Source organism: Erythranthe guttata, chromosome 14 (assembly GCF_056151865.1).
Source record: "Erythranthe guttata isolate IM_541 chromosome 14, IM_541, whole genome shotgun sequence".
Lineage (NCBI taxonomy): Eukaryota > Viridiplantae > Streptophyta > Magnoliopsida > Lamiales > Phrymaceae > Erythranthe > Erythranthe guttata.
In genome coordinates, this window is record NC_142546.1 from 6,379,713 (window position 1) to 6,402,772 (window position 23,060).

The 23,060-nt window shown below is 29.9% G+C and overlaps 2 protein-coding genes across 2 annotated transcripts; one reads left to right on the forward strand and one right to left on the reverse strand.

The window, feature by feature from the left end:
- Nucleotides 1-290: 290 nt before the first annotated feature.
- Nucleotides 291-2,228, forward strand: LOC105960192 (uncharacterized). The gene is made up of 3 exons (XM_012984363.2): nt 291-485; nt 617-746; nt 1,268-2,228. The coding sequence occupies exons 1-3, from the start codon at nt 353-355 to the stop codon at nt 2,061-2,063; spliced, it is 1,059 nt and encodes a 352-aa protein (XP_012839817.2). The 5' UTR covers nt 291-352; the 3' UTR covers nt 2,064-2,228.
- Nucleotides 2,229-10,238: 8,010 nt separating this feature from the next.
- LOC105960185 (pectin acetylesterase 12) lies at nt 10,239-15,858 on the reverse strand. The gene is made up of 12 exons (XM_088814634.1): nt 15,255-15,858; nt 14,402-14,484; nt 13,340-13,469; nt 13,136-13,209; nt 12,953-13,039; nt 12,727-12,851; nt 12,175-12,235; nt 11,998-12,051; nt 11,802-11,879; nt 11,607-11,712; nt 11,342-11,487; nt 10,239-10,562 (listed from the first exon to the last, which is right to left on the reverse strand). Exons 1-12 carry the CDS (start codon nt 15,427-15,429, stop codon nt 10,443-10,445), a joined length of 1,239 nt encoding a protein of 412 aa, XP_088670760.1. The 5' UTR covers nt 15,430-15,858; the 3' UTR covers nt 10,239-10,442.
- Nucleotides 15,859-23,060: the final 7,202 nt, after the last annotated feature.

A 23,060-nucleotide genomic window follows, 5' to 3' on the forward strand; every position in this document is an offset into this window, starting at 1 on the left:
ATTCCACCAAATAATTATCTGTCTTTATGTCCCACAAGTGCTGTCAAACTCATTATTATCCTAAAAACCTTTTTGATAAGACATATGGCAAGTCAATATTATTATTTTTCTTTTCTCTCCAATAATAAATAAATAAATAACATAATAAACACTCTTTAGTAAAAAAAATGAAAAAACAGTTTCTAATCATGATTAAGAATTAAACCAAAGTTAATTACCAATGTTAATCTTCCCAAATGCCACCTCCTTTATATATCTATTTTACTTGGCTTGAATCCCCTATTATTGCAGTCTCTCTCTCTCTCTCTAGAAAAAGTCTCTCTCTCTCTAGAGAAAAAGTCAAGTGAATAATATGGGGAGGCATTCTTGCTGCTATAAGCAGAAGTTAAGAAAAGGGCTTTGGTCACCAGAAGAAGATGAGAAGCTTATGAAACACATCACTACATACGGCCATGGCTGCTGGAGCTCAGTTCCTAAGTTAGCTGGTAAGAAAAAAAAAATTAAAAAGAGGAGAGAGAAGATTTCTTGATATTTGTCTTTTTTTTATTTATTATTTTTTTTTTTTTTGGGTTTTTGGTGTAATTACATTTTGCATGTAATTTAATAATGAAATTAGGTCTTCAAAGGTGTGGAAAGAGCTGCAGATTGAGGTGGATCAATTACCTGAGGCCTGATTTGAAAAGAGGCACTATTTCTTTAGATGAAGAGAATTTGATTATTGAGCTGCATGCACTTCTTGGAAACAGGTATATATTTATATTAATTATTATATAATAATATCATTTATTTTGCACATTTTATAATATTAAGGAGTAAATTACAGTCTCGTGTTTGGGTAATTACAATCACCTCCCTCAACTATGAGTCTTCTTACACGTTCATCCTTGCAGTATTGAAATCAATAGAATCTTCTAGATTCCGTGGAATGTTCTCTAGTTTGTACTCCTTTTGTGCAAAAATGCAGTTTCTGATACACCACAATCTGATACTTACAATCCAAGAGACACATCTCGTTTCAAAATGTAGAGCTCGAATGGGCTAAAAACGGGTACAAAATGGTGAATATTGCACATAATCTAGAAGATTCCACTAAATTTGACACCACAAGACTAGACATATCAGAAGATTCATAGTTGATGGAGATGGTTGTAATTACTCAAACATGAAGTGTTTTTTCGCAATTTAACCTTACCTCAGGGAGTTTGCCGTAATTTACCCATTATTAAAATTATTATTATTTATTTATTTCTTATTCAAATTATTTCAGGTGGTCACAAATTGCAGCACAACTGCCTGGAAGAACAGACAATGAAATAAAGAACCTGTGGAACTCATCACTGAAGAAGAAGCTAAGGTCAAAGGGCATTGACCCAAACACTCACAAACCCCTCTCGGAAATACTTTTAATCGACAACGACGAAAAATCGTCGCAAGAAATCACGACGACAGCTGATGAAAAGCCGCCGTCGAATATTCTTCTTCCGTACATTAATAATAATAATAATTCAAACAACGACGATAACGGAATCTTCGGCCTCAACAACAACAACAATAGGTTCGTAGTTTCCAGCCATTCCGATAATTTCCCCGGTTTCCTAAGCTACGAAAACATTCTTTCGACCAATCCCGATTCGAGTATTTTCTTCAACGTCGTGTCGAACTCCAATAATTCAAATATCTCGTCAAACTCGAGTAATAATAATAATACTGATAATAATAATAATGCCGTAAGTCCTTTTAGCATGAAGTTTGATCAGAGGTGGGATTCTTGCAAAATAAGCGACGATCAATTTTCGAGAAATAACGGTAGCTTCTTCGAGAAGGAAGATTATGATCAATCTCATCATAATAATAATATTTCGACTTCGGGCGGAGAAATAATATCGTCCGAACTATATATGCAGCAGACTCCATTCTTATTGGGAAATTACGAAGCGCAGTTTGCGAACGAGGGTTCGTTATTGATGAGTCAGCAGCAGCAATTAGAGCAGCAGTCTTTATTACAAGATGAAGAAATATACAGCAAACTGCATTTTCAGAGGCTTTTCGGACATTTTTCTTAGCTTCTGCTAAATGCTAATTCTTCTTTCATTTGATCATTTGTTTGTGTGATTTTTTTTTCTTTTTATTTTTTTTTTTTATTTTCTTGAATGATTTGTAAATAGATACATACATTGTTTTCGATTGGATTACAAAAAAAAATGATGTTTCGTTATGCATTTTCGATTATGTGATCTGCGTGATTTTTTTTTTTTTTTTTTTTTTGGGATTTACAATTTGTAAAAAAATCTTGTTAGGTGTGCAATGGAATTTAATATTTACTTTTTGTCTTAATCCCACTTATCACCCTTAAAATATCGTGTTTTGTCACTTTGCACCCTCAGGAAAAGTTAATAGCACTTTGCACCCTCGAAACTCAATAAATAATTCAAATTGCGCCATATATTGAATTTTTAATAGTTAATGAGGCAAATTCATTTTTTTTAATGTTTTATTTTTGTTTGGGTGAAAATTGTTTAATGTAGAAACTGCAAAAATAAAAGAATTACTCACTAAATTAATTTAAAGCTAAATTTTTTTCTCACAAAAAATAAATATCATAATTATTTTCAACATCCAATCGGTATAAAGTTTATTAAAATTTGTGAAGTTATTTGCTGGAATTACTTTTATAAACGAAAATGGTTGAGCGAATTTTTTTAATTCGATACTGCACGGTTAACATAAACATATTGAAAAATAAAATTACCATAATTGGTATATCAATTTATTTTTACTGATTCCAGTAAAAGACATACCTCTCGATCGGATAATTTGGAAGTAAATATTTGGTTAAATAACTAATTTGAAGTCAATTGGTGCAATTTGTTTTTTTTTTCTTTTTCATGAAAAAACCAGATGTCGGGTGAATTGTGAATGATTTATCGTGTTTTGAGAGTGCAAACTGCTATTAAATTTTTTTGAAGGTGTAAAATGCCGAAACGCTACATTTAAAGAGTGCAAAGTGAAATTAAGCGTTACTTATTTCGTACCTCTTTGGTGGTTTTTTGTTCAAACTTGTAAACTATATTCAAGACAAGGACTAACTGTAAACCTTTTTTGGGGGGTTCTGATGAAGTTATCACCTTACATTTTAATGGTGATCAGCACTCTTCAATCTCTTTCGACTTGTCAAAATTCTGCTATATTCGGTGAAGTTATTGTATACAAGGCTCTTAGGTTCAGTCACTCTCAAAACATTATTATTATTTATATATTCAATTTATCTTATTTTCGGTCAATTTATTTTTAGGCGAATTTGCTAGAAGACCCTCAAATATAATTTTATTAGCAAATGGACACATTTATTTTTTATTTTCGTGAAAAAATCTCGTTTGTTCATTTACAAAATATCAGGCATAGTTTCAATAGCTAAAAGTCCCTGAAAAGTGGGAGAAAAAAAAAAATGTGTTGTAACCGTGTCAGATGCGTCTGTGAACAGTGTATGGGCGTGTTCCTTAATTCAATTGCTAAAAGTCCCTGAAGAGTGGAAAAAATGTGAGTCGTAACAACGTGAGATGCGTCTGTGAACAATGTAGGGGCACGTCCCTTGGCTATAATGTTACCGTAGAACGTTGACTGCCAATCGTAACATATTTGCCTATTTTCCTTATTTTATACATTCATATTCTCAATTTTCAGAAATTTGTTGCAACTTTTGAAATACTCGTTTTTTAAATATTCACGTCCAATTTTCAGCAACTTTTGAGAAGTTCACCTTCATATACATAAGTTTGTTGTTCTATTTCAACTACTCGATTTTCATAAGTTTGTCGTCATTTTTTATTTATGAATTATCATATTTCTATAATTTACTACCAATTTGTGTGAGTCTATATATGGGAACAAATAGTGAAAGAATAATCGGACTAGCTAAAATTTGAAACTCGAAGAACAGTCCAATTCGTGGAATTAAAATATAAAACTTTCCTACTAAAAGATATTTCATTTTCAAATATATGGAACAAATATATGAAAATACATATTTTTTTTGGCAAAAAAAAAATTTAGAGGCTTAATAACAGTGTTAAATCGCCAAAATTCGACGTGATTCAGGAAAGCTACGGAGTTAACATTCTTTTAAAACAATAATATTTGATTAAAATCACTTTGCTAATGACTAAGAGTTTTGAGTTTTAACTATACGCTCATTTATTGGAGTTCTTTTCAAATTTAAATTAAAGCTACTTTACAAAATTCAAAATTACTCTTTTAGCATAATCTCTTTATTTATTTGAATCATTTCAAATAGATTCTCTAATTGGCAATGACATTTGAGTTTAATTTACTTAAGTATTCATATTTGATTTTTATTGTATTTCGTAAAGAGTCTAATTTTTATGCCATTTTACAAATATTTTTGTATTAATTAATAAGTAATATCTTCATACAGTCGAACCTCAATAAATTAATACTCGATAAATTAATAACCTTTCTTAAATAATAATTTCTTTCGGTTCCGACTCGGTAAAAACATACTAAATTATTAGTTCGATAAATTAATATTTCATTAAATTAATAAAATTTCATTAGTCCCCAATGTATTAATTTATAAAGGTTTAACTGTATATCACTTGTGCACATTTATTCATGCAAAATTAAAAGTAGTAGGGCAACATTGAAAAAAGCATAATAAATGCGTCACTAAAAATTTATAGTAAGAAATATTTTGCAACACTTTTTTTTAATTCAAAAAGATAAATAAAATAGAAAGAAGAGAGTAATTGGATTCACTCAATTGTTATACCAATGTCCAACTTACTTAATGAATCAACAAATAAATTATTAAGAGGTACATTGAAAGCAATAAAAAAAATAGCCATACTATACAATATGTTCACTAGAAGAAATTTTGTACATTGTGGTGTAAACGAGAGTTCGAGCCAACTTTGCTCGGGCCAACTTGATTTACATTCCTAGGAATTATTTCGGTGGATCTAAAAAATGGAATTCTTGCATACCAGAATCCTTATTATCAGGGGCGTACCCACGCCTAAGGCTGGGGTGGCCCCCGCCCCCCCAAGAATTTTTTTTTAAGCTGTTTTTTTTTTTTTTTTTTTTTTTTTTTTTTTTTTTTTTTTGGGTATTTATGTATTAGTTTATACACTTTCGCCCCCCCAAACTTTTAATTTTGTACATTTTAGTCCCTAAAAACAAAAAAAAAAATCTCTCTTAATTTACCCCTATATTTCCGCCCCCCCAAGAAAACACCCCTGGGTCCGCCCCTGCTTATTATCGACTGGCAGAAGGATCGCCAAATACAAAATGAGTTCTCCGATTTACGAAATAGAGTTTTAGTTGATCGTTTACAGTTTATTTTTTCTCCATCTTGAAAAGGTCATATTATATTATTACTCTATAGAAAGCAATTTTTTTTATTGAGTTGGCGCAAGTTACAACCTAATTCAATAATCTCGATTCAAACTAAGTATCGACTATCGACGACCAAAAGAAAAATATTTAATAAATGTATACACTTATAAAATTGATCGTAGACAAAACTTTGTACACGAACTTGGCTCTTCCATATATACTATATTATTAAATGGACCCAATTGCACAATTATTTCGACCAGATACACTACAAAAGGATAAATACAATTTAATGTATATCGGATAATTATTTTTGCAATAATCCAAATAAAAGTTGAATTTAATGATTTTGAAGAATCAAAAGGCCCATTCAGATATGTGAACCACAACACATGAAGCTCATATAATACGTGGGGCACTTTGTGTGCCCACGTGCACACAAGAAAATGTAGACTCCACAAATTTAATTGCACATTATTATTTTTTTTTTTCGTTTAATATTTTTTTTGTAGTTCATGGGATAATTATTAATTAATTTATAATGTTAAAAATCAACTTTTTATTGAAGAGATATATGTCAACATATTATTGCTATGGATGCATGTGCAGCAAATAATTGATGGCCCCTACATAAGTCATCTACTTAGAAGAAAATAAATATACAGAATTTGCAGCCTCAAAGAATGAAGATTGAATACTTGTAGAAGTTGTGTTATTTAATATTTTATAAATTAAATGATTGATGGGTTTTGAGCGGTTCAATTGCAAATTTTCTCCCACTTTTTAATATTATCACACGCAAACACAAAATTATGGACCAGGTATATCAGTAGAGCCAGAATTTTAAGAAATGTTGATATGTAAAAAAATATAATGCATCCCTTTCTAAATATGTGTTCGCTTTTCACCTTTACACAAGTATTAAGAAACTCAATAAATGTGACTTGAGTTTAGAAAAAAAAAATCCATAAAAAAAGACTAAAATAGCCTTTTCTTATCAATTAATGATTTATAAGAGAGATTTAATAGTTAGAGTTGGATTAATAAGGTTAAAACAAGAAAAAAAAATGCAGTATTGAAAATGTAAAGTGACAAATAATATGGAACACAAATATTTTTTCAAAAGTGATGGTTAGTATGAAACAGATGGAGTATATTTTACAAAAACATAATAATTATATTCCGATATAAAATAATAAATATTTGAGAAATGTTGGAGAGCATGGTCACCGCTTGTCGGATCCTCTCTCTGCACACGTAATACAAAACACACACACACATCGATTTCTAAAAGTGGAAACCATAATTCAGTGCACCTTCTAAATTTGGAAACTTCTCGATTTAGAAAGTTCACTAAGATGTTCGCCTATTCTTTTCCTTTTCTTATTCTCACTCATAATTACAAATTACGAATGTTGGACTCAATCATATTGACTTCCAATCATGCAAAGGCAAAACATTTTTATCTGTGACCATTTATTCAAAGATCTCATGTGCACGAGCAGTGTGACCCTCGATGGTTCAGGTGTAAGCTAGCTGTGGGCCCACAATCCTTTGTGGTCAAAACCCGTCCCTTAGAGTTACAATTAAGATGAAGCTTGTTTCACCTTAATCACCCAACGAATCAAGATTGGCGTCTAGCAACTACGCGTCATGATTCCCTAGATACAAATGAAGTGCCTGCAAGAACATTTTGATATAGTTAGCGTACAGTACGATCCCTTCGATTCATATGTCCCGATTGAACTAGAGGCATTGGTTCATCGAGACCTCCTTAGTAGTTCAATGACTGTGCGGTCGTTCTAAGTGTTGTAATCGTTAAGTACATGACTTAGAGAATCGAATTATCTAATCATCACTTAGTCAGCTCTGGCCAGAGACTTAGATATTACAAACTATTCTAGCGATCGAATCCCCGACTACAATGCACAGACCTCCCACTAGATTTCGGACTGCACGAACACTGGCCCTTGGGGCGGTCCTCGGTGGAACTCAGGGACAGGTCACGATATAGCTGGTCCTCTAGTGAAGTCACTGTGATGTCTTGGTCATAAGGACTAATGGTGTGCAACTATACCATAGATATTTCTACTCGATTATAGAGAACCACTTAGAGATTTCTAGGGTGAGGGAGTTCAGTGAACTCGTCAACTTACGAGCACCCACTTATGCATGCCGATATCACAATACTGTTTACTGATGAGATGCAGTACACATACACTAAGTGCTAGTCTCTTAATGGGAAAGGCCGATATCCTCATTGGTGGCGTAACCCTTCGACTAGGAACACGTTTAACAGTTATAATACTAAAGTAAATATCTCACGATCCTAACGATCAATTACTAGTACTTGTAATAACTGTAAGGACTATATCTATGCTTGTGACAAAGGGACAAAGATATAGAATGCCAAGGTGTTTTTATCATTAATACGAAAAATGTTCATTTATTACAAGAATAAATGGAAAGACCACAGCCACAAGTTGGCTTGTTGGTCACCTACTCTAACATTAATAACTATCACCCAATTTACGATCGGCTATATAGGGATTATTAGCAAGACCCCCTCATCGAGGAAATGTAGTTAAGGAAAATCCCCCACCCAAAAATAATTAGAGAAAACCCCTTTACTAGTATTCCATTCAAATGTGATTTTCTGAATTCCAAAAATACCCTTAAATGGTCGTGACTCGTGACATCTTTTGGGACCAGTTAAGGCTTTCTAAGAAGCGACAAGTGGGTCTGCCAAAAAAAGAAAAAAAAAAAAAAAAAAAAAAAAAAGTAAAGAAGAAGAGAGCTCAACAGCACCGAAATCTCTGTTGGTTCTCCCTCTCTCTCTCTCTCTCTCTCTCTCTCTCTCTCTTATTGATAATTGGTGCTTAAAGTGTTGATTTATTGTGTTTTAGGTACAAATTGAAGAGTTGGATAAATAGAGGGTCAAAACTGCAATTTAGGAGAGAATATGGGCGAAAAGTGAAGAAGTTAAAAATCTGAAGAATAAGAGCCCCAGGCGGCCGTCCGAGAAATACACTTGGAATTCGGACGGCCGTCCGAATATTTTTCTGGGAAGAACAAAGTCTCTGGAATTGAGACGGTCGTCCGGAATTTGAACTGCAAATCCAGACGGCCGTCCGAGAAGAGGTAGAGGCGCAGTAAAGAAATTATAATTGCACAAGGAAACTACCTTCTTCTCCAAGTTTTCCACCCTATATAAGACCAATTCAAGCACACAATTGAAGCCATCCCTTACGATACAATTACACCAAAAGCTCCAATTAAAAGATATGATTAAGTGTAAAAATATACACTTAACACTAGGTCATCCCTTACGATACAATTTAGAAATAATTTGGTTAATTAAGCATGGGGATTGTTAATTAACTTGTGTCAGTATTTTAATTATGCAGGCCATTGCATTTTTTATTTACTCAATCAAAAGAATATTAATAATAATTTTTATTCTGGTCGAAGATCCAATACATTTATTTATATGTGGCAACTAAAAAATTATTGGCGTGCCAAAATGGGGAAATTATAAAATTAGTTACTAGTCAACAGCGAATAGAAATTTATTGGTGTTTGTATTTGGACCCAGACCTTAGCAATTAGCATAAATTGAATTTCTTGAAATTGCAATTAGGTCCTTGGACAAATACTTAATCATGTACAACTACTTCATTTCTGGTCTGTATCTATCATAAAGTTGGCTCAAGAGAATAGGGTATTTGTGGATTGTGGTTTTAACTGGTAAATAACAAATTCCCCTGAGGTAAGGTCTATTTATAAAAAATAAAAAAAAATAAATAAAAACAAATAAAAAAATAAATAAAAATAAAACTCCTCATTTTACATAATTACATTCACTCCTTGCAAACAGTAGATTTCTTCATTAACACCCTTTTGTTGGGGTGAATTCAAGAAATTTACAAACTGCAGGGGCTGGATGAAGTTTCTTAAAAATAAGAGATATTTTCGTAATTAGATTTTACCTCAGGGAGATGATTGTAATTTTCTCTTCATAAAATTCATTTTTTTGACACTTCCATTATATTGGTCTTTAGAATTACATTATTTCTTTTGTAAGTTTTAATTAATACAAATAAAAAAAATCCAAAAATAAATTTGACGAAGAACAGAAGCGTATGAAAAGTTTAGTTACGACAAATCATCTTGTAGGCTGTAGCACACAAAAACTCTAGAATCCACCAAAAAAATTGAAAACAAGTTTTTCAATTCTAAAATTCTGGAATCCAATCCGAAAATTGTAGCACATGAAAACTCTAGAATCCGAACCAAAAAATTTCTATTTTGAAACAAGTCTTTTCTTTCCAATTTTTTTATAGAGCATAATCGGATTAAGTTTTTCGCTTCCGAAAAATATTGGAATTTTTTCAGAAGTGTTAATTCCGTCCGACTTTCACAACTAAATGGGACTAATGAAAACAAGAGGATCAAGAAAAGACACCTCATTATTATTTCAAGGAGATTTAAAATAAGATTCCTTATATTTTTGTCTGATTTTGAACCTTTTTTCTTTAAAATGCTACGGACAGAAAGATTCCATAAGGGGGCTTTACAAAAAAAAAAAAAAAAAAAAAATGACTTTTGTTGGGTGAAATTAAAAAAAATAGATTAAATACAACCATGATATATATATTTAATAGGAAGAAAAAAATTAATTTGATTCGTTGTCTAGGGAATAATATTATTTAAGCGAACTACTTACAATTATTTGCAAAGATGCCAGCAAAATCATGCAATTAGGACAAACTCATCTCAATAATTAAAATTAAAATAAATAACAAGGAAAAAATGAGGGGCAGCAAGAAGCATAATAAAATACTCATGAAATAATAAAATAAATTATCAAAAAAAAAAAAAAAGCATAATAAAATACCATAATTAAATATGTGACAGTTGAATGTATCATTCATTTTCTTTGAATGGGTTTTATGATATTATTGTCTCATGAATTGTCAAGGCAATTAAGATTTTATTGCCTTCAATATCACTTTGTCTAATGTAAGAAAAACCAATATAATATTATAATTCAATAATTTTTGTGTTAATTAATTTAGAAGGGTGCAAAACTATCCTATGGTTCGTTTGAATACCAGGTTGTGACACGTCGTGTCGCACGGGTATGCACAGTCGATAGCTTTGACGCTCGCTCGATCGAAATACCAATCTCCGACTGCAATTGCTACCGGCTGCAAAATTTGTTTAAAAAAATAAAATGGTGAATAAGTATATTATTAAACATATATAATAAGATCATCCTTGAAGAATAAAAAACACATGAATTAAATCGTAATTTTTGCTACTATACGAGAAAATACAAGCCATCAAGACAAAGTATCTGTATAGCTATTGTATCCATTATTCTCAAAGAGGAATTTTCCAAATTGTCATAAAAGAAAATATAAAAAAAAAATCGAAAAATAAGAAAATCGATACACTTGGACCTCGTTTCTTTGTCAAGATAAGTATGCAATCATAAGAGAGTCCAATTGTATAATTATTTATAAGATGTTAAAAAGAGCTTATAAGATGTTTAAGAGCTTATAAGCTCTTTCAAAGTGTTTGGTAATTTTTTTTTTTTAAAGATCTTAAAAATTTTAAAAATAAGTTGTCGGAAAGCAAATAAGATTTTTTTTAAAAAGTATCTCTATCTCACCTTTTTATTTAAGATATTATAATGAGTAAAAACAACTTATAAGTGCATTATCCAAAACTTTAAAAATTATTTCAAAAAATAAGACGTAACAACTTATCAATTCTTAAACCAGCTTATCAAGTCTTAAAACAACTTATCAGACGTAAGAGTTTATCAGCTGTTTAAAATAACCTTAGCCAAATGGGCCCTAAGCGTCAAATTTGATTAAAAATGATGTAAAAGTATACAAAAGTATTATGAGATGCAAAACACAAAGGCAATACAAAATATTAAAAAAGGCAGAATAATTATAAAAAATTACAAAAAAATTACCTTGTTATTAATAATGGGAGAATCATCGGCAAACCACGTATCCTGCCTCTCCGACTGGCAATGAGCAAAACAAGAATTTATGAACAACCCGTTTTGTTTCGACGCTCCAAACCCTTTTACTGCATTCAGCATTTCATTCCTAAAACCTGCTCCAACCAATTTTTTTTTTTTTTATTTTGAATAAATAAAATAATATTAATGAATTTCAAGAAAATACCTCAAAAATGCATGCATGAACAAGCTTAAGTAGAAGTATTTCTTTTACCTTGTAGAAATTGGATTTGTGTAGCTGAACATCGTTCGTTGTTCAATTTACAATCGTGCCAATTACCATGCGGATCGGCAGTTGGAGGAGCCAAACTTGCTTGGACCTAAAAATACAATATAAACATTTAATACGGATATTATATTATATAAATACTTTATATGCATTAGATATATAAATCGAAATTGGATTTACCTGCCATGCATCATAGGCCGCGTTGAGAAGAAAGAGAGGGGTTTTAATATTGGCGATTAAATTCTGAGGGAAGAAGCACTGACGGAAAAATAAAGAGAGAAAAATAAATGAGTAATCGAAAATATATATATAATATATAGAAATTATAAATGCTCGATGGAGGAAATAATAATAATCGAAGAAGAAGTAAACTTACTGAAGTTGGGTCGAGGCGATTGGTGCAAGTGGTTGGCAGGTTTTTCTTCACACCCTGTAAAATAAATGTGAAATCATATGTTACAAAGTTACTTAAAAAAAATTAAATTAAAACGACGAAATGTTTATATATAAGTTAATTAATACATTAGAGAAGAACACTAATATCGGTTAGTACCTGTAAGGTAACAACACCGTCGAAGAAAGTTCTTAGTGTGCGTCCACCGGATACATCAGCACTGCAGGAAGTGAAACGAGTAGCCGTATTTAATAAATAAATAAAATTAAGGGCAAATTACGGCCACCCCCGAGGTATGGCCAAATTACGAAAAAACCCCTCTTGTTTGGATAATTACAGCCAGCCCCTGAGGTATGGCCAAATTACAAAAAAAAACCCTCTTGTTTGGATAATTACAGCCACCCCTCCTTCAAATATTTTTACATAACATTATGTAATTCAGTTATTTATCGAACCAAATCGTATATTCAATTCGGTAAACAGTATGAAATGTTGACGTACCGAAATTTTAGTTCGATTTTACCAATTTAACATACCTAAATTTACCTCTGGAGGGGTATTTTCATAAGATAATACATGGTTCAGGGGTGGCTGTAATTACCCAAACAAGAGGGGGGTTTTCGTAATTTGACCATAACTTAGGGGTGGCCGTAATTTACCCTAAAATTAAATTATAATAAATAAATAAATAAGGAGGATATGGAAAATTACGCGTCCATGAATAATCCGGCGTCACTAAGGCACTTGACCTTAGTACTAAGAGGAAATAAAGTACGAAACTCGTCACAATGTAGTATAGAAGCTAAACCACCGGCAGAGCAACCGGAGAGAAGGGCCTGGAAGCACAATTCATATTTATCATGCAAAAATAAATCGAAGAAAGACGAAATAAATAAATAAATAATTAAAAAAAAATGTTTATAGTAACGATGATTACTTGGTTTGCACTGTGCATTCCCTTTGACATTAGATCTTCCATTGAAGCTAGCCATATGCGTTGCCCCCTAAACTGCAACCCTGAAGCCTGAAAAAATACGGGAACCCGGAATATAAAATAAAAAATATTTAAAAATGAAAATACATATCAAAAAAATGGGGAAAAAAAATTAAAAAATAATACCTTATCTTCACTGTCACCAGCAAAGGAAGCCCCGTCACAGTAGCGTATCTTTACTCTATTCCAGTTAAAAAAATCTGAATATATATCGAAAATTAAGATGTGGTCGGAAAAAGAAATGACTTGATATGTAGTAAACACATTTTTTTATATTATTTTTGGAATAAAATAATAATAATAATAATAATAATAATAATAATGATTAACCGGGATTTTCTTCAGCTCTGTTGCTAAGTATCCCGGTGAATGGATATTGTTTTTCGAAATATGTCGAAGATCCACGGTGCGTTGTTTTTCGGTAAATACATGATTTAAGATTATTGCACCACCCTCCACCCTGCATTAAGCAGTGATTAATTATTATTAAATATTTAATTATTTATGGGATTATTAATCTCAATTGCATTGTGGAATACTGTACCTATAAACGAAAACGAAAAAAAAAAAAAGACGGAATTTGTGTATGTAAAGATTAATTCACCTCAAATTTATTTCTAGAATGCAAAAAGAAGCAAGCTTGTATATTACTTCAAAAAATTTAGCACTATTTTTCAGTGTTTATTGCATTTAACACCCCTGTGTTTTCTCTAATTGTCAAAAAAACCTCTGTGTTCTAAATGTAAGCAAAGTCCACCTATGATTCAATTTTATTAGCAAACTACCCCATAAAAATGGACCATTTAGCAATTCGGTTTAACATAACGGGGTAGTAAATGCAATCAACTCCTATTTTTCACATTTTTCGGAGCATCGATAACCTCAAGAATCGAAGATAATGGAAACTAGTGGGCCTCTTGTGTAAATTCTAAAGAACAGCGGGCCGTGAAACAAAATTTACAATTGAACTGTGTTTGAGAAGAAAATGCATTTTGCCCCCTATAAAATTATCAACTTTTCACTCCCCCCCCCCCCCCCCCCTAAAAATTCAAAAAGAGACGACCCCCTTTAAGATATTGTTCCGGTTGCACTCTGGCCCAAAACCCAATTTCCGGTGGGCAGCGCGCAACAAAAAATAATATTTTAAAGGGGCAACATGCAACAAAAGTTACATTTCAAAGGTGCAGCGTGCAACAAAAACACTCGACTCCCATGAATGAGCCATCGAAATTTGGCTATCGGGACAACGTGCAACCAAAATAGCACTTTGCAGGGGATGCTCGTGAATTCGAAAATTTTAAAGGGTGTGAAGTGCAATTTGTCTTGTTTCGAACCCCAAAAAAATAACTGAAATTCCGTACGTCATAATTCGAGAGAAATAATGCAACAAACCTCTAGCTGAACGAGCCAACTGTTTGCGCCTGTACCGAACCCGCGATGCAAGTGGTAGCCAGGTATTGTTCCATCCAAACATACTGCACAAATTAATACCACAAATTTAGTCTTGCATTTCGAAAAAATACACTTTTTGTAATATTTATTTATTGAAAACGGCATTTTAATTTTATTTTCAATACATATATTATATAGCAACAATTTATAGCCACCAGCAAGACAGTTGGGCACAATTTAATTATACATGCGTTGTTCCACTCATTATGTAAAGTAACATAATTGCTATATAACAAACGCGTCTCAATCAAGTCACTCAATATCATGTAACAAACCAAAATAAAAAATTTTAAAAAAAAAAGAAAAAAAAAATCTTTGCTTAATACATACAAAAGGAACTACAACTCTATAAAGTAATTATTTCTAAACACAAAATCGAGCTTATCGGAAATTAGGGTAACAAAATGGCACATCGGAAATCGAAAAATCCAAAATAAAATTGGAGAACCAGTGACTATCCTTCTTAAAATAAAATTAACAAAAAGAAAAATTACAAGAAAAAATTACCATTAAAGAATTAATAAAAAAAAAAAATAAAAATCCCATTGACAATTTTGCAATAATTTTTATTTTTTATAAAATCCCATAATAAAATAAACAAAAATTGAACATAGATGGAGAATGATAAAAGGCATGAGTGAACTTCAACATAAATTATACAAACAAATAAAATTGGAAACTAAAATCAAAGATTAAACAGGGGAACATTTAACTTAGAAATTGTCTTATAGTCTTGTTAATTATTCAAAAAAAAAAAAAAAAAAAAAAAAAAAAAAAAAAAAAGAATTATTACCAGCTCTTTTAGCAGCAGCTCCTTGAACAAGAGTAAGTGGCACCATGAGTGTGTTTGGAGGAACAACTGCAGCAGAGACAACTGAATAATTATATCCAAAGAATTCATAACTTTGAACAAAACCCCATTTCCTTAAAACAAACATTAATACCCAAATCACACCCCAAAATCCCATCACAAAAATATTCTTTTTATTAATTAAAAAAATATAAAAAAAATTTGAAGTGTTCTACTGATAGTAGATTTGTAATGTTGCCTCTCAGCACTAAATCAGAAGAATCTATGTACTGAGTGAGGCACAGATTTTATGTTTTCTGAATCTGGTTTTTATTAGCAACTTTAAGTTTGGGTGGTGGGATGGGTGGTGGGGGTGGGGGGGGGGGGGGTGAGTGTTCTTTTTTGTTTTTATTTCTATTTTTCTTTTTTTTTTTGTTTATTATTATGAAGAAAGAATTTATGGTGGAATAAAGTAAAGAGCGGTGCTTTGAGAGTGAAGGTGGGGGTGGAGGGTTTTGTTTTTGCCGGGCATTTTTAAGATTTATTTTATGAATGTATATATATATATATATATATAGATACAGTGTATATACACACAGTGAAAGGTACTAGAGTGGAGGCACGTTTGGGATCTTTTGATTAGGAAAAGTTTTCTGTGGCGAAAACCAAGATGGTGACGTGGCCATGCTGCCAGAAAAAAAAAAGTTACAGGCAGGCAGCTGCTGCTGCTGCTGTAAATTTGCTAATGGGGCCAAATATGAATTATTGAAGAAATATTGATGGGTAAATTATAACCATTCATGGGTTACGGTCAATTTACGAAAAAAATCTCTGTTATTAGGATAATTACATCTAATCCCCTCAACTATGATTATCTCTTACACCTCCTATGATACCGGGTCTACAACAATGGTGTTGGTTCGGCGGTGGGTAGGGTTTTCCCTTCTGGTTTGGGGGTGGGAAGGGGAAGAATTTTCTTTTTTCTTTTTTTTTTCTTTTCTTTAATTTGATCTTCAACAAATCAAAATGAGATTGATGAGTTTTTTTGTTTGTAAAGTTATATATTGTCAAGGAGGGGTATTTTTGTACATTTTGTTGTTAGTCTAAGAAGAAATTGGAAAAAAAAATGTGTAAAAATGTGGTATTGAAGTAATAGGTATTGAACTTAGAAAAATTTGGTATTTTTTTAGCATTCCCTTGTTAAAATACATCGGAGAATAAATATCAAATCTGCATGACAAATTTAACCAATTAGAAAATAACATGTGTCAATTAAATATATAAACTATTTTAATTATGTTTAAATAACAACTATTTAATACATATGGTAAGAACAAATAGATTTATATAAATATCAAAATAAAATATTAATTATCAAATGAATATTTGATTATTGATACCTCATTTTAATAGTTTAGGTTTAGAATTGCTCTAACATTTTTAGTTTCAAGGATAATATGCAATGTTTATTTAGTACAAAATATTACTCCCTATGTTTCATAATAATTATGTCTTTTTTAAAATATTTTTGTTCCATGTTATATATCACTTTAGATTTTCAATATTGCATTGAATGAATATTTCCATATTTTAACCTTTCAACTGTAAGTATTAACTCAACCATATAAGTCATTAAATGATAAAGATTATTTTAGTATTTTCTATGTATTTTTCCTATATTCGAGATATACTTATTGAGTTCTATAAAATTTGTGCAAAGATGAAAAACGGTTAGGAACGGAGTGAGTACTTACAATCTATGTAGCACATACACGAAAACGGCGATACGGGAAAACTACATGTCCCGAAAATTGGGATACTAGAGTTTGGAGAAATCGTATAAATATTATATGTATAGATATATATTTATAAATATGCTATATAAACATTTATAAATTTTTATTCATATATAAATTTTTTTATCAACTATCAGATTACAATTGATCATTAATCAAGTAAATAATTACTCAAGATGTTCTCAAGTGTCTGATGCAAAACGTATATAAAAATCAATGTTATCAGAACCGGACCGGACACAAAACCGGATAGGCATTCGGGTCACGGTTGGACCGGTTCAACCGGGTTCGACCCGGGTTTTTTATTATTTCTTTATTTTTATTTTTTTAATTATTTTATTAATTTTAAAGTTTAAAAATACTATATTTATATATATCTTTTCCACATTTTTCCATATTAATACCATATACCCCACTTTCATTTTACTTTATTTTATTTTTTATTCACAGTTTTTTCTCTCATCTCCATGAATCTCTCTCTTCCCACTTCTTTTTTCTTTCTGCTTCACGTTGACAGTCTCTCTCTCTCTCGCTCCTTGAATCCAAAAATCCTTCTTCCTACCTTACCTCCTTTTCTTTTTTTTTTTTCTCTGTATTTTTCCTATTTCTTTCTCAATTTCCAGCCTCCGACCACCGTATTCAGCCCATGGCTGCCCAAATCCGCCCACCTAACAGTCTACAGCCGAGATCCGTCCACGTCCGGCCTCCGACCACCGGATTCAGCCATCGCCGCGCAGATCCGCCCACCATTTACTTTGTTTTGACAAAACCGGGGTCATTAACCGGTTCGCCGGTTTCCGGGTTTCGCCCGGTTGAACCGGGTTTCGGTCATTCGACCCCGGTTTTTGATTTTTCTGGGTTTGGAGCTCAAACCGGACCGCCTTGTCGCCGGGTCGCGGTCGAACCGGTCCGGTTCTTACAACATTGATAAAAATATTATGAAATTAAAAAATTCCCATGTTAGATTGGTTATAATAGATATCCTAATTGGATTTTCATTTTCAAAGATATTTTAACAATATGCTCTCAAAGGCGTGCGGCCGCAGAATAAATGGGTAATTATTATGTCGCCCCCACTATTTTACGTAACACGGATTTCACAATCACCGCTAAAAATCTTTGGTGAGGTACACACCTATACAATATATATTATTGTATATATATATGAAAAATTAAAAAAGTTCATTATATATATATATATATATATATATATATATATATAGTTGTAATATATATATATATATATATATATATATATATATATATATATATATATATATATATATATATATATATATATATATATATTTAAAAGGTAACTTCCACTTTCCCTTGTACTTTGACTCGATATTACTTTATCTCCTTCTACTTTCGATTGCATATTTGCCCTCTTGCACTTGAAAATCTGTCTCAATGTGGCTCTCGCTGTTAATTGTCAGACATTTGACATAATATTGTTTGGTCTAAGCTCTGAAATTACAAAATCGCCACATCTCTTAGTTTAAATAATTATTAAAAAACCAAAAAAAAAGAATAACAATAAAAAAATCAAGACAACGAGAAATTATAGTCCACGACGACGCCAACAACAATTTATTATCATTATTTTTTTATTTTTTAAATTGTTATTAAAACTGGGTAGAGTGTTTTTTTGTAATTTTCAAACTCAGACAAACGGTGTTAAGAGCAGTTGTCTGAAAAATAACGGCGATGGCCACATTAAAACAAATTTTCAAGTACAGGGAGTAAAATGATATCGAGCCAAAGTACAAGGACGAAAGTGGAATTACCCTATTTAAAAAAAAAAAAAAAACAATTTGTGTATAGGGCAGTAGGGAATTTGTGCGGCTCGGAACCGTGTTCCTCGGCGCGCTTGTCTTTCTATTTACGTTTTGCTTTAGGGTGCTTTTCTTCATGCTATAAATCAATTAATTAATTAATTAATTAATTAATTAGTTAGTTAATGTGAAAAGAAGTGCTCACACTAAATAAATTGTTGTCACGTGACTTATTGACTATGTTCATTTTTTTCAAGTGCAAATAAATTAAGACTCTCGAATGAAAAAAAAATGGAAGTAAAAAAGTAATTACAGTCCCATTCTAAAATAAATTCGGAGATTGAAACCATAAACCGGAAATTTTATTTTTACACAGAGTGTATAGTACATAATTATGTCGATATTTTAAGTGTAGTTTTTCGGACAATAGGACTTTTAAAAAAAATTAAATCTATATATAATATAAAAAGAGAATCTATGCCCTCAATGATTGACATGTGGCAAATAATGATGTCATTTGTCAAAATTGCTTAGTTGGAATTCAATTGATTAGGTGGATTCTTCAATTGATTAGGTGGCATTTTTATTTATGGATATTTTTAAGTTTTTTCCTATTTTACATTTACACAATCATTTAATAATTACCACGTATATATATATATATATATATATATATATATATATATATATATATATATATATATATATATATATATATATATATATATATATATATATATATATATATATATATATATATATATATTTCATGCATTTTAAGATTCTATAAATTCGAAAAAAAAATTTTATAGTTTTTATTTTCTGAAATATATTTTTTGATTTTAGTATGAATATTCGATTTTTTATTTTATTTTATTTTATAAATATATATATTATCGAATTTAGTATCTCTTTTATAATAATATACAAAATCTTTTATAAATTTATATTCATATTGTTTTGTAAATATACATTAAAGTATTTTATTAATGCATTATTATGTGTTATATTAATTCAATTAGTACTAGATTAATTAATCAAATGAAATATAATAAAATTTAATCTTTTCATATATATATACGAGTCTACAACGTCCTATTGTGCATTATTCTATTAATATATTGTTTTAAAATTTTAAAATAATTTATTTGATTATTGCATTATCATATAAATGTAATAGTAATATTTCAATTAATGGAATGAAATATATTTTCTCAATTTAGTATCAATCTATATAGATTGTGATACTCAATCATAGGAAATTATAAAGGTAATAAATCATTAATGCACATGTTAAGCAATCATCTATATATTTTGCTTTTATAGATAAAATACCATTTATTCTAATTATGCCTATCTATTATAGTAAACAAATCTATACATATCAATATACATACATAATTATGTCTTTTTTCACACTTTTCGTGTATACTTATTTATTAAGGTATTTTTTAGAAATCGGTCAACATAAATGATCCAATATTTTTCTATATGTAGATTATTCGATTGTGTATATCTAATTTTCTTAAATCATATTCCATAATTTGAATAAGAATTTTCCTAATTTATATGATTTTCACTTTTTAAACCACATTATACCCATCTATATATAGAGCCCGTTTGGCTAAGCTTATTTAAAACATCTTATAAGCTCCTACATCTGATAAGATGTTTTAGGAGCTGATAAGCTGTTAGATCTTATTTTAAAAATTATTTTTTAAGGTGTTTGGATATGTAGCTTATAAGTTACTTTTTGTTTTTATAATTTGTTCAGGTGTTTGGAAATAAAAGGTCTGTTTATTGCTATAATGACAAAAAAATACATGACGCCAGTATAATTATTAAACTTATTTGACTCAAATACTTTTGTTCCTAAAATATTATTATAATATTTACAAATTATTTTTTCAAATAATAATAATAATATAAAATTATATAATAATATAAAATAAAAGTTGCAAAAGAAATATAATTTTTTTTATAGATGAAAGAAATATAATTTAATATGGAGATAATAAGAATATTCGTGTATTTTTATATACATATAAAATATAAATAGAGAATAATTTGTTTTACAATTATTATGATAATTACGATAGTTATATTTAACTAATTATTAATCTTGATTACAAGAATACGTTGTTGTGTTAAAATATAAATATTATTAATATTCATGTAATATAATAAAGTATTTGAGGGTAATTTTGTATTTTAAGTGTTTTAGTAAAGAAGCAAATAAGATCTTAAAGAAAAAAGGTGGGGTATAGGTACTTTTTTAAAAACATCTTATAAGCTCCCTGACAGCTTATTTTTGGAAAAAATAAGATCTTTTGCAATTTTTTTACCAAACACCTTTTAACAACTTATAAGCTCCTAAACATCTTATAAGATGTTTTTAGGAGCTTATAAGCTTAGCCAAACAGGCTCATAATCCATTCACTCCATTCATCATTTTACACATACATCGAATTTTGTTGGGTTTTTTTTTTCTTTTATATATTCACGTCAATGTTTTTTGTTTAGTTTTATCTTTTTTTTTTTTGCTCGTCCTTCATTATTGTCATTATTTGGCTAATAATTTATATATTTTATGATTTTTGCATTCACTTTGTGTACTGTTTCCTATTTGTTTTTATGTTGTATCAATTCAATTTTATGTTGCGCTTATTCCTAATTAATGATAATATCATTTGCATTCTCTAATAAAAAAATTATCCTATTTTATCTTATATTTTAAAAGGGCAGCAACGGATGACTCATGGAAAAGATGGGAGATGTGATTCCGCGAAGGTAAAAGCATAAGTTATCAGTTCTTTATCATAAACTAAGTAGAGTGTTGCTATATTAACTCTTAACTCTCAATTAAACTGGATAGAAAGGATATGTGCTCATTATTTGTTTTACATACTTAAATTTGCTAATTATTTATGCTTTTTTGAATATATTTTGCAGAAAACTTTACATAGGAATCATTGTGATATTTTTTCTCATTACTGTTTGTGACAAATGCTAATAATATATACATAACTTCATTATGCTTCTACAAAGCATGATGATTATTTTTGTCTTCCCTTATTTTGTTTCATTTTGCTATTAAGACTTTTAATTTGCATATGTATTACTTATGTTATATTTGCTAATTATATCTTCGTTGCTAATTGAACCAACAAACCACCAATGTAGAAGAAGAACTATTACTGAGATTATATTTCTTAATGTATTTATAAATTTATTTAAAATGAATATCTTGATACATATAATAAAATCTTGAGCATATTTGTTTTGAAATTAGATTATGAACACAAATTATAAAAATTTGAGTATATTTGTTAGAAGTAAGGTATGAAAGTTTACTAATTAGTAAGTGAGGTCTCTTCGACTCGAATGCATATAAAGTTGTAATAAATATTATTGTTTATGAAATCAATCAATTATTTTTATGACATGCTATTATTATTATTATTATTATTATTATTATATATATATACTATTGGCTGTGTCGTAGAAAGTGGATATATATGGCCAAAAAAAAATCATTTTACTTTCTAATTTATTTTTGAAATGTTTGAACTTTGAAGTTTTATTAGGAAACTTATACATTTTACACTCAAATTCTTTTATTTTGAAATGATTGAAGTTTCCCATCATTAAATATAAGCTATACAAATCATGAATCGTTTTTATGTTTTTCGTCTTACAGAGAATATGCCAATTTTTTTCTGAATGATCATTTCATTTGTACGAAAAAAATAGTTTATTATATAAATTTGAATCTATGGGAATTTATTTTATGCTTTTATAGAATTTTGAAAAACATAAAAATTTTAGAGATTTTTTTTTAATTTATTTTAAATTTCATAAAATTATTCATACAATTTTCATAAAATTAGTATTAATTAATTTAATTAATAGAGATGATATTTATTTTATGCATAATTTTTGAATTATTTATTTTGTGCATATTTTATAGTAAATTGAGAAGAAAATATACAATGGCTCTTATTTGTCGGCCTTTGCATCTAACTTTGTAGTGTTGGAGTTGTTCTGTGATTGTCTACACCTAATTTGTTGGGATATTAGCAACTCAATCGGGGAATTAAATGGAGTATTAAATGGTAAAATTATCACTTTCAGAAAACCAGAGGAATTGTTTTTTTATACTTCCATCGTATTGAGGTGCAAAAATGCACAAAAAAAAAATGGAATCAAATTTTCATTAAAATTGCTCATGCAAT